At 39.2% G+C, this 12,500-nt stretch overlaps 1 protein-coding gene across 3 annotated transcripts in view; it reads left to right on the plus strand.

Annotated features, from left to right (window-relative positions):
- The window catches only part of LOC125045410, a 202,737-nt gene extending 190,241 nt beyond the window's left edge, over positions 1-12,496 (plus strand). Inside the window, exons 8-13 of one of the 3 annotated variants that reach the window (XR_007116548.1) lie at positions 45-238; positions 730-817; positions 2,344-2,493; positions 6,432-6,518; positions 8,577-8,676; positions 10,238-12,496. Coding sequence is in view for 2 of the 3 variants with exons in the window: in XM_047642622.1 (XP_047498578.1) it covers positions 45-238; positions 730-817; positions 2,344-2,493; positions 6,432-6,518; positions 10,238-10,359 (641 nt within the window). In the remaining variant the exon portion in view is untranslated. The remainder of the gene's footprint in view (positions 1-44; positions 239-729; positions 818-2,343; positions 2,494-6,431; positions 6,519-8,576; positions 8,677-10,237) is intronic. The other 2 variants (XM_047642622.1, XM_047642623.1) reach the window with 2 other exon arrangements.
- Positions 12,497-12,500: the final 4 nt, after the last annotated feature.

The following is a 12,500-nucleotide window of genomic DNA, read 5'->3' on the forward strand; positions in this document are numbered from 1 at the left end:
AATGTCCCCAAACAAAACCGTAAACCCAATATCTTCTCCCGCAGTGAGGGTCCTGCCAAATATCAGGAACCGCCCGCGCATTCCCATCCCAGACGAAGATCCCTACAGCGTGGCAGGAGGATCCGGTGCCTCCTCAGGATCCTCAGGCAAGGACCGAGCTGGCAAGGACAAACCTCCAAAGTTACCCCCAAGGGACTCCCCCAATCACCCCGTCCCTGGCCCTCGACCCAACGGCAAGGTGAGGAAAAAAAAAATCCTGAAAATGGCAGGGGTAGCTCGCGACCTCTCATTTTTCCTTCAGGTTCTTTTTAATGGGGGGACTATATAAGAAATCGATTTTTTATTGTGTTTGAATGTTCGATTGCTATATATTTTTGTTGTTCGGATATCACACTTTGGTTTTGTTAATCTATCGTTAATCCTATCCTATGGTTTGTGTTTTGAAGATTTGAGCTTCTCTTCTAGACGTATATTTGCACTTTATGAACGTGATTTTCAGATTCTTATGAACTTAGCCAAATACTGAACAATGTCTTTTACCTTTAGTTTTACCTTCCTAATTTGCATTTATGATTAAGATAATCGAATAAGCTCTTTAAAATATGACATTCTCCTCAAAAAATAGTAATCTAGTAATCTCTTCAAAAACTAATAATCCAATAATCGCTTCAAAAACTAATAATCCAATAATCTCTTCAAAATAGGATAATAATAATCATTTTCTTCCAGTCCGACGCCCTGGATGAGAACGCCTTCCGCAAGCTGCAGTCTCGCAACAATAACAACAACAACAACAGATCCCAGGACCGCAAGTATGGTACGTGAAGCAGCCTGAGGCGCTCGCAGCGGAAGAGGCTGAAGACTTTATCGCTCTTTACTGTCTTTCGAGGCGTGAGGATGATGTTGAGAGAAGGATGAGAGGAAATTCGTTTTTTTTTTTTTTTTTTTTTTTTTTTTTGGGGGGGGGGGGGGGTATTTTATCTGTCTTTAATGGAAGATTGGGTGTTGTTGGTTTTAGTGTGGGAGATTTTCTCTGTTAACAGAGTGTCTCGGATGTTATTTAAAGGCATTCAAGAGCGTTAGGTGATGTAACATCTCTTATTATTAAAGGATTTATTATAACAGACTGGTATAACACTATTTGTGTTAATACACTGTCTTTACTATCGTATTACGTCACCTTTTTCCTCCTGAAAGCTACGGTGAGGTACGAATGGTCTTTTGGAAAAGAAATGGCAAAAATTAAGCATAAAGCCGATGCCAGTGAAAGTAAGATAGCAAAATTACACTTCTTGAATTTTTATGCCAATGAAAGTGAAGTAGCAAAGTTAAGCATCTTTTCCTTCAGTTGTCCTGTCAATTAAAACAAAATATATCCATATTTTCATTTAAGACTTAATAACGGATTGTTGTGCATATCTTATAAGCTCAGTTAACATGTTTAGCCATTCGTCTGTTGCATTCTAAATTACATTAATTAATGCAGTTTCAGTTTGAATTATGCGCATATGCGGGTTTAATTTCCGAAAATATTAGGAACATGTATGATTGTTACCCTTATGATTATTATTAATAAACTCATCAGTATATTATTTACTTAAACATTATCCATTATTTATGGTCCAAAGCGATAAAATCAACAGAAGAATATATGCCATTTTTCAATCGATCTGACAGGACAATGGGCATTAATTGGTTATGTACGAGCAGAATGTGAGTTTTGATTTGCATATGCTTATGATAGGCTATTTTTAACATCCCATAGTCTCTCTCCTCACGCCACCCCCCCCCCCACCCCCTTCCCTTTCCCCTTTCCCTTTTCGTCTGCCTTCCGGTTCACACACGAACATCATTAAATTATTCATTTTGTACGGTACCTCCCCCCCCCCCCCACACACATCATCGTCATTTCACTTTGTTCAAGGTAAACCGCCCTTTTCTCCCCCCCCCACCCCCCCCACCCCCCTCTACGTACACGCACCTTCCCTCTCCCGTGATGTCTTCCTTTTGTTTTTGTTAGATTATATTTTCTAACTCTGGGGAATGACTTATTGAAATTGATGGTATTTTTATGATCTCAATTAGTATTAAGCAACAACCCTAATGTTTCATTTTTTTTCCACAGCCATAGTAATAGCATTTTTAATGATTGAAATTCTAATTCTTTGTATTCCACAGGATAAGTAATATTTTTAAAGATAACACAATAATGCAAATAAATACCAGCAGTTCTTCCTCTATTTCCACGAAATCTGAATAGCAAAGGCCGCTAGATCTCCCCCTTTCCCCCTACAAAATGGTGATGTTAAGCAGCCCTCATTCTCACTCGCTTTTCCTCCGCAGACGACCCATACTACTGCGGTTTAAGAGCCCGCATCCCCAACTTTGCCAAGCCGAAGTCGAAGGATAAGCAGGATGTGGTTCGTGCCCAGTACCCACCCCCCGTTCCTGCCCACCCCATGTGGCACACTCGGAGCTTCGATTCGGGCATGGGTAAGACCTCCTCCTCCTCCTCCTCTTCCTTCCCCGCCACCGCCATCGACACTCCTTCTTCCTCTTCCTTCGCTACTCTTTCCTCCCCTCTCATCTCCTCCTCCTCCCTTTCCGCCACGGCCACTTTGCCTCCTCTCGCACACGCTGGAGGAGAGCCCCTGTATTCCTCCTCGCCCTCTTTCTCTCCCCACACGCAGCATATGCTCACTCACCGCCAAGGCTTCCATCACCATCACCACCACCACCACCACCACCGTCGCCACCAATCTCCTCGCCGCCTACAAGACCACCAACAACACCACCAACAACAACAACGACGTCAGCAAGACTTGTACCACGACCGACGATCTTACCTCTACACCCTGTCTTCCCCCTCGTCTCTGCCCTCTTCGCCCTCCTCTCACCTGGCACTGTCGGGACCCTCCCCCCTGCCGCGATGGCTCCCCAAGCCGGCACTGCCCCACCTGTCACAGTCTCCCATGTCCCTGCCTGCCTTCGTCAACCCTGCCGGGGGAGACGTCAGCCCTAACGCCTATGACAGCGAGTAGAGGAAGGCTTTTCAATGGACTTCAAAAGGGCAGGCGTTTAGTTATTAGCTTTGAGTTTCTTGTTTGTCTTATTCGCACAGTGTCGTTCCTTGTGCATCTTGCCCCTCGTAGTATTTTGGGGGTCGTTATTCAGTGCCTACCTTTGCTTCTTGAATATTTTTTTGGCTGTCTCTTCTTCCCCCCCCCCCCTCTCTCTCTCTCTCTCTCTCTCTCTCTCTCTCTCTCTCTCTCTCTCTCTCTCTCTCTCTCTCTCTCTCTCTCTCTCTCTCATTCTCTCTCATTCTCTCTCTGACATTCTCATTCTCTCTCTGTCATTCTCTTTCTCTCATTCTCTCATTCTCTCTCTCTCTCTTTCTCTCTTTCTCTCTTTCTCTCATTCTCTCATTCTCTCTCTCTCTCTCTCTCTCTCTCTCTCTCTCTCTCTCTCTCTCTCTCTCTCTCTCTCTCTCTCTCTCTCTCACTCTCCTTCATTCTCTCTCTCTCCTTCATTTTCTCTCTCTCTCTCTCTCTCTCTCTCTCTCTCTCTCTCTCTCTCTCTCTCTCTCTCTCTCTCTCTCTCTCTCTCTCTCTCTCTCTCTCTCTCTCTCTGTCTCTCCCCTTCATTCTCTCTCTCTCTCTCTCTCTCCTTCATTCTCTCTATCTCTCTCCTTCATTCTCTCTCTCCCTTTCATTTTCTCTCTCTCTCTCTCTCTCTCTCTCTCTCTCTCTCTCTCTCTCTCTCTCTCTCTCTTATTCTTACTCTCTCTCTCTTATTTATTCTCTCTCTCATTCTCTCTCATTCTCTTTCATTATCTCTCTCATTCTCTTTCATTCTCTCTCTCATTCTCTCTCTCATTCTGTCTCTCTCATTCTCTTTCTCTCATTCTCTCTCTCATTCTCTCTCTCTCACTCTCACTCTCTCTCTCTCATTCTCTATCTTTCACTCTCTCTCTCTCTCTTTCTCTCTCTTTCTCTCCCCCCCCCCCCCCCCCATTCTCTTTAAGCATTCCACTCAGGCTAGTATCCTCTGGACGAACAAACGAACTCATTTGTGGTTATCATCTCACTGCAACTCCATTTCATTCCACCTGTTCCTGCATTTGCAAAACCTAATTCAACATGTACCCGTTTTGCCCAATTTCCCATCCACCCTTCCCCCCTCCCCCCTACACTCCCCCTCCTCTAGCCCTCCTTCCCCTTTACCACCCTGACTCCCCTTCCCCCTCCGGCCCCGCCCACCACTTCCCACGACAGTCAGACCACCTCCACTTCCCCCCCTGCATCCTACTCCTTGGAAGGTGTACAGCGAGACCTTAAGACGCCCATCGGCACCACAAGACGGAGAGACACGGTAAGACCGAGACCATTTCCACGATCACAGGATGGACGGTTTAAGAGATAAAGGAGATGAGAGATGATAAGAGATAAGGAGATGAGACTGCCTACCTGGAAGGAGATAGAGAGACTACTAATCTTTTTTTCTAAGACATTTTTTTGGGGGGGAAGAAAGGGACAGACACAGAGACACTAATTTGGCTTCGTCATGGCGACTGCAGATGATGATGATTATTTTTATTATATTTCTTCTTCCAGGTAGTTTATGGTACTAAGGAAGTTTTCTTTTCTTCGGAAGGATCTTCTACCTTTTTGTTCTAGAGGCTGGGGTAGCGAGGAGGAAAATTATAAATATATATGATAAAAAAAAGAGGATAAAGAAACACGGAGGAAGAAGTCGACTTCCTCTCTCATTTCTTGTATTTATCTTCTCTTTTTTTTCCCCTCCGCCTCCTCCCGCTCCGCCTTTCCTGCTTTCTTTCTGGTGATCATGACAACTGCAACAGACGAGCGAATTTCCAAAAGTAATGACAGTTAAGTAAACGTTAAGCTTAAAAAAAATCTCTCTCTCTCTGCTCTCTCTATTCCGACCAACTTTCGCTTTTTAATTTAGCTTGACAAAGAGGGGATACTGAAGAATGTTTTCCTCATGGCTTATTAAAAGGACTTTGGTGGGCGGACTTTGCGGGTCCTTGAGGTTGCCTTGCCCCCTGGACTGCATGACTCCATGACTGCATGACAGCTGTCACCTGCACATTCACAGAACCTCCCAAATACTACCAAAAAAAACAAAAAAAAACAAAAAAACAACAAACCTGTTTCCCTTAAAGTTGTTTATGTCTCTTTTAAGAAATGCATACCAGCCATTTTGCGTGTTCATTTTTTGTAGTGTATTTTCAGTTTTTTTGTGCTCCAAGAAAATTTTAAGAAATAATTTTTATCTTTTACTGCAATATGTGCAATATGGCTGCTGTGTGCTTGTGCCTCGATGTACCCTTGCTGTGTTTAGTGTAGAGTGCACATCACTTTTTATCACGTTATGCTTAATGGCTTAGTACTCTACATCACGGTAGACAATGTTGCTCTCTGAGAATGGCTTACGAATGTCCCTCACAAAAAAATAATTGTTAAATAAATATACACTCAAAAAAAAAAAAAATAATAATAATGAAAAAAATAAAAAAAAAATCTAACTTCTGTTTTGAGTGTTTATAGCATGCAACGTCATCCGAAAATCACAGAATCAGACATAAAACATTCCTAATGTCTGAGAATGTGTATTTAAAACGCCTTTCACCTTCTGTGTAGGTCATTCCAGAGAGTGAGTGTGTCACAAGGACGATATAAGATCCATTTCTTTTTATTCGATAAAGGGAGAAAGCTATTACGAAATGGATTTGTAGTTAGATATTATTATGTCGTTCTTTGATGCATTCTACACATTTTATTGTATTTTAAGGTTTTCAGTGTGTAAAGGTTTGTGTGTCATTACAGAAAAAAAAAACGTGTAAAAAACGCATATACTTTAATATTTGCTTTAAGTGCTCTTTAAACCTAATTTTGAAAATCTGAACTAGATTTCTTTTTTTTATAATTCTTATTTTAAGCATACGGATTTTAGTAATTAAAGTGTGACTATATGACGTGTACGATAAATGCGCACACAACCTTTACACATAACAGAATGCGGACATCGTGAGTTTTTTCATGTAAACTTTTTGAAAATTTAAAATGAAGAGTATACTTAAAGTTAAACAAAATTCTACACTTACGGTGTCCGAATCATAATTAAATTCCCAATTCCTCACAAGAGCTGAAAGAGGGTTGTCTCTCTATATACTTTTTTTTTTTTTATGGGTAATGGGTTGGTACACGTAGAAGCTCATATTAAAAAAAACAAATGTTTCGGGGCTTAAAAAAGAGAAAATGAAGAAGAAGAAAAAAAAGGGTAATTTAAAAAGAAAACGGGTAATGTAAATGAAAGCACGGCGCTTATGCACCAGCACCCAGTGATTCTCTCCCGCTCTACACCCTTTTCTAAGCATGTGTATTTTTTTCTCTTTTTGTCTCTTCTAGCTCTTTTGCAACACAACCAAGTGCAAAATATTCACAGACTAGAACGCAACCCCTGCTCGTGGGTGCCTACTTTGCCTGGAAGAAATGGTGAGTTTTAGAGAAGTTTAGGCTTAATAACTTTATTTATATTTTACCATGTCTCTCTTCTGCCACTACTAATGTATTATTTATTTTGTTCAATGTGTAATGTCATCATGGAAGATATTTGTTTGTGTTTTTTTTTTTCACGACGATTTTCATGATTTAATGAAGTTTTTGGAGGGAGATTATCACGTGAAGACCGTTAAGAATGTCAATCATGATGTCACGTTCAGTGTGTCATAGCACCTTTCTTTCTTTCCTTGTTTTATTTACTTGCATTGTTAAAGCGTTTTCACGTGATAATTTTTTTTTCTAGCGACGTTGATTTTATTAAATTATCAGGCATACTGAAAATACAGAATAATAGAGTATTCATGACATGTGTTTCTTAAAGTACAAGAATAAATAATAATAATCAGTGCCAGGAATTAACCATGAGTCAGTTCACTCAACCTGTGCATGTCTTCTTGATACTTAATGGAAAGAAAAACATTTCCTCAAGCAAAATCAATGCTAGCATGAATTAAGACTTTTTTTTTTAAGCACGCATTGGCACTTAGCAGTTTTAGAGTTGCCAGTTCTTCCTTTCTTGTAGAATTTTAATGTTTAATCTTTCAAATGACTACATATTTGCATGCGATGACGCTCTGGACTTTTAATGACCAAATTTTTATTTATCATTATTATTATTATTTGCATATTTCTCCTTTGCCGCTATCCCATCCTTTGTTAGACAAACTATTTACTTTGTTAGATATGATAGATGAAAGTCTCTGTTTTGTATGCTAACTTTTTTTTTTTTCAATTTGTATGTGACTACAGTTATAAGACACGTGTATAGGTATATATACGTACAAACATGCATACATACGCATATACAGACGGTCATTTTACTAACCTTGCAATATATTCACACCCACATGGATACAGAAGTGTCATACATACATACATATGCGTATATGTAATTACAATGAAAGCATATAATTCACACACACACACACACACACACACACACACACACACACACACACACACACACACACACACACACACATATTAGATTTCACATCTTAGTCTTTAGTTGCTTGACTGTTTAAATTTTAATCACTATTAATCTAAAATTTCCATAACTATTAATCATATACTTTTAAAGCTTTAGACTAGTAACACTTCACTATCCGATGACCTCCAATTATATATATATATATATATATATATATGTATGTATGTATGTATATGTACTTCTTTGTTCCCGGCTTAAGTGTGACTGAACATCCAAACACTGTTTCTTGTTGATGTTAATAAATAATTGCAGTAAAGTTCAATGTCTAAGGAATGTAAGAACAAAATCAAGGGATAGAAACATAACAAATGTGAAGAACTTGAACAAGCATAGATGTGTGAATAAATACTTAGATAGCCTATTATATGGTATGAACTTATTTTTGTATCACACCGTATGAGACGTGTGGGTGTGTGTGTATATATATATATATTTATATATATATTTATGTATATGTATATATTTATATATATGTATATGTATGATTATATATATGTGATATATGTTTAATTATATATATGTATATATATAAATATGTATACATATGTATGTACATGTTTATATATGTATGTATAAATATATATATGCATATATGTATATTTATATATATGTATGCGTACATATGCTATTTCCACTCTATTATAAAACCATAGAACACAAGGCGAGCCCATACCTTAGTATCTTGTGCCCCCCCCCCCCCTCCCCCCTTCCGATGGACTCACGGACCAAAATTCTTGAGGCAAAAGACGACAGTAGACAAAATAATCAAAGAACTTCAAGAGAGAGCAGAAGAAGATGAATAAAGGATGAAAACGATATTAGAAAGATCATGCCTACGAACAACTGACCGACGACTCGTTATGTTGAGAACCACCTAATCAACGGACCGTTTGGCCAACGACCATGACGACGCGACACTGTGGATGAGTTGAACGAAATTTGAAGAAAAAAAAAAAAGTTCGTTATTCCTTTTTTTAACGAAACCTTCCGCTCTTTCCTAGAAACTGAATGGGAATCGTACTGGGACTCATGAAGTGTGACTAAATCAAAAAAAATCAGTGGAAGCGTGTAAGAAGGGCACCAACCTTTGCTCTGTTCTAGGTAAGGTCCTTCCATCCTATATATATATATATATATATACACACTTGTATACGTATATATAGGCACGGTGATGAGACTGTGTTTGCAGTATGGATATTCTGTTTACTTATGTACCAACACCCCCACCCCCTCCCTCTACACAAATTGAAAAAAAAGTGTTTTTAAGAGCTATGTTCTGGTCAGTCCGAGGTACTAAATCTGCCATGGCAGAAAGAAGCAAGAATTAGATAAAGAATCTATACCGGAAACCCAATATCAAAGATTGCTAAGGAGTTCAAGATAAAGTGTCTGCCCCACCACGCTACCAGAGCTGACTGAGTGGCAAAGAAATAAAACAAAAATATTTTGTGAAATAATTAAAGAGTGCACTGCAGGCTGAATGTATTCCCCCGTAGTCCCTCCACTCCACAATCTAGTCCCTTGTGATTTAAATGAAATAATGAAAAAGAAATATAATATCCCCTTCTCCCCTCACCCAATGTATTATATGGAAAGGATAACAGAAATAGGACAAGAATTCTTTGTGGATCGGCTTATGTTATTGCCTATTATTACTGCCTCCTTCAGAGAATCAAGTAGATAGAGATGCTGGCCTTTAGGAAATGTGTGTACATACATGTAGGCTTATTGAAGCCCCTTTTAATTTGGCAAAGGATGGAAGGGATGTTATTCTTACTGCTGAAGGCATGGAGGTACCCGTGCATGGTAGCTCGACTCCTGTCAGCCTTGGAACGTTCTTTGTATAAAATAGACAGGAAAATAAATGTGAACAGAAATTCCTTGTAAATATTAAGAGGGTCTATGTATATGTACAACAGATATATATATATATATATATATATATATAAGTATATACATATATATATTATATATATATATATTATATATATTCATATATATATATAGACATATACATACCTATATGAGATAGATTTCACTTCTCTGTTTATTTCCATTTCTTTTTAATGACTCCCTGTTATGCATGCAGTAATAAACACTACGATTCTTTCGTTTCTCCTGTCGCTCTTCCCTTTGTGCTTATGTAGACCTTGCTGTAGATTCTGAAGAGTAGAGTCACATAGATTACACTGTTATAGATGCATGGTGACATCTAATAAGGGCGTCATGAAACTGCATGTCTTGTGGGCGAGGGTTGGCATGCGCATGCTGAGGGTGTGGTGGGTAGATTCTGCATCTCCTTCACCACCATCCTGTATATGATCGATTTATTTTCTTTGTTGTTGTATTATATGTAGGAGTGTATTGTTTTGTCACCTTTACTGTTCTTGTAGATGTAAATTAGTATTGATGTGGAAAAAGTAAGGTTAGGCTTGTTAGCAAAGTGACAAAGAAATTTAAGTCTGTACGATATTGATTAGCAAATGCCTTGTATAGAACAGCCATTTTCCGCAACCCCTTTGTCAGATATAGAACTAGAGTCTATAATTAGTAAGATAACACATAATAAAACAAAAATAAAACTCCCATACACCAAATGATATTCCCAGAATATCTTCTAATTTCTAACGCGTATTTGTTTTTGTTTTTCCTTCTTTTACAGACTCTGACTTCACCGAGTCTGCCTACTCCCACATCTACGGTCGGCTGCCACTCCCAAACCGGGGTTACCTCCCCCCACCCCCGCCCCATCCGCGTGCCATGTACGTGGGGGAGTGGGACTAGAGGTCAAGTAAGGTCATGCAAGAAGGAATAATAATAATAAAAAAAGAATATAGAAGAATAAATAAGAAGAATGCCATTTTCAAGAGGACGTTCGCCGATCCATTTTGTCTCGAGCGGTGTTTCGAGACAGGTTTCCCGAAGCCTTTTGTTTTGTTGTCAGATTCTCTGTGACCTTACTCTCGCTCGGGGGTTCTCATCCGGACTTCTTTTTTTTTTTTTTAATATTCTGATCACTCGAAACAAAAAGCGGAAGTAAAAAAAAAGAGAGAAGAAGAGCAAATATATACATATACATATATTATTATTCTCGCTATTAACTTCTCGTCTGTCTAATTTTCCCGATGAAAATTAAACTGACTTGAACCAGAAAGAACTTGCATGTGGGTATAGGTGCTTAAGGAATACACCCCTTCCTTCATTAATGGAATATAAATTGTTGCATCATGATACTGAGTCTCCCCCCCCCCTCCCTGCCCCAACACTCTACCCCCCCCCCCCCCCGCTGTCCTCCAGACACCCGTTTAGGATTTTATATAATGCGTCTGTATGTCAGTGACCCAATCAGCTATTCTGAGCCGGACGGTAGTACTCAGCGGATATTATTTTCTGCGTGTTGTAAATAGGAAAATGAGTCTTACGAAGAATGACACTAAGGTTTGTCGGCTCAAAGTCACTGATCTCGTCACAATTTTGTACAGTTACTCATATTTTTTTTTCTTCTTATCAGATATTTTAATATGTAAATTTTCGGAGCCTTGCCGTGAATGTAGACGCAGGCGTGGTACATGTATGGTACGGTTGAGATGATACCTTTTTTCTCTTGTAATTTCATTGAAATTCTCCTCAGGACCTTTTTATGTATCCCATCCTCGGTCTTTCTCTGCTCTTTAATTTTATCACTTTCTCTCTCTCCTCCTTCCACACTCTCATCAAGGTCCACATTACATCCGTCTGTACAGTGTCCGACATGTGTTAATTACTAACTTTTCTTAATTGAAGTTTGAATGGGAATAACCTCCCATTTTCGCCAGCCATATTGGTTGGCTGATGAAGTGTACATACTTAACTGATGAATACCATTTAATTGATTTAAGTGAATGCGAAGACAAGCGTATGTGTACATGTTTATGTTTATGTGTGTATGCGTATGTGCAAGCGTGATTCTGCGTACTGAAGACACTGTACATCCCAGACCACAAGAAGCCTTTGGGTTATACATTGTCGCAGTAACCGGGAGAGTCTTCAAGAGCCAGCTTAGAGAAAGAGCTTCATCGCAACCCCCCCTCGACTCGCCCTTTCCTACCCCACATACCTCAAATCCCCCATCACCTCCTTTGCAACCACCCTTCTCTTGCCCTCTTTAACACCACCTGTCAAGTGGAACCAGCTCTCGCAACCTGACTACCGGATGCTCCCCCCCCCCCCCCAACCCAACTCCCCGCTTGAAGGAAGACCTGTGGGGGTCCTGCGCTTAGCTCCCAGCTCGCGGCTCTTCTAGCTCGTCTCCTTGCCGCTGCTCCGCCTCAAGGAGGACCTTGATATTAGTCTATAATATTGACTCTATCCACCGTCATTTCTTGAACTTATTATTGGATATCCCTCAAGATTTATGTTTTTTCTTTTTTTAAAGATGTGAGCAGTCTCTAGAGAGAGGATATATATATATGTGTGTGTGTATATATGTATATATATATATATATATATATATATATATATATATATTATGTCATAGCTTCATGTCTGTGAAGTCAACTTTTTATTTGATCATGACAAGCCAGTGGTCTCAAAGGTTCCTGCTAAGCTTACACCTCTTCAGTAAATTGTATATATAGAAGCTACGGTACTCGAGCAGTTAGCTTTGAAACCTCTAGTTGACTGAAGACGATGTATGAAAAGTTAGAAATGATAAGTTCAAGAAACGTAACGACAGTGTTTATTTTCCCGTTTTGAATTTATTTGCCTTTGTGGTTCACGATGATATTTATATACAGTGATTGATTTTTTATTGTAAATTTCCATATGACGTTTTTTATGTATATTCACATGATGATTATTTTTCATGTTCTTTTTTTAAATTGAAGTTCCAATTACTCAAATGTAACTACTGTACATGTGATTAAATAATCATTATCATAATCATG

This window comes from Penaeus chinensis, chromosome 37 (assembly GCF_019202785.1).
Source record: "Penaeus chinensis breed Huanghai No. 1 chromosome 37, ASM1920278v2, whole genome shotgun sequence".
NCBI lineage: Eukaryota > Metazoa > Arthropoda > Malacostraca > Decapoda > Penaeidae > Penaeus > Penaeus chinensis.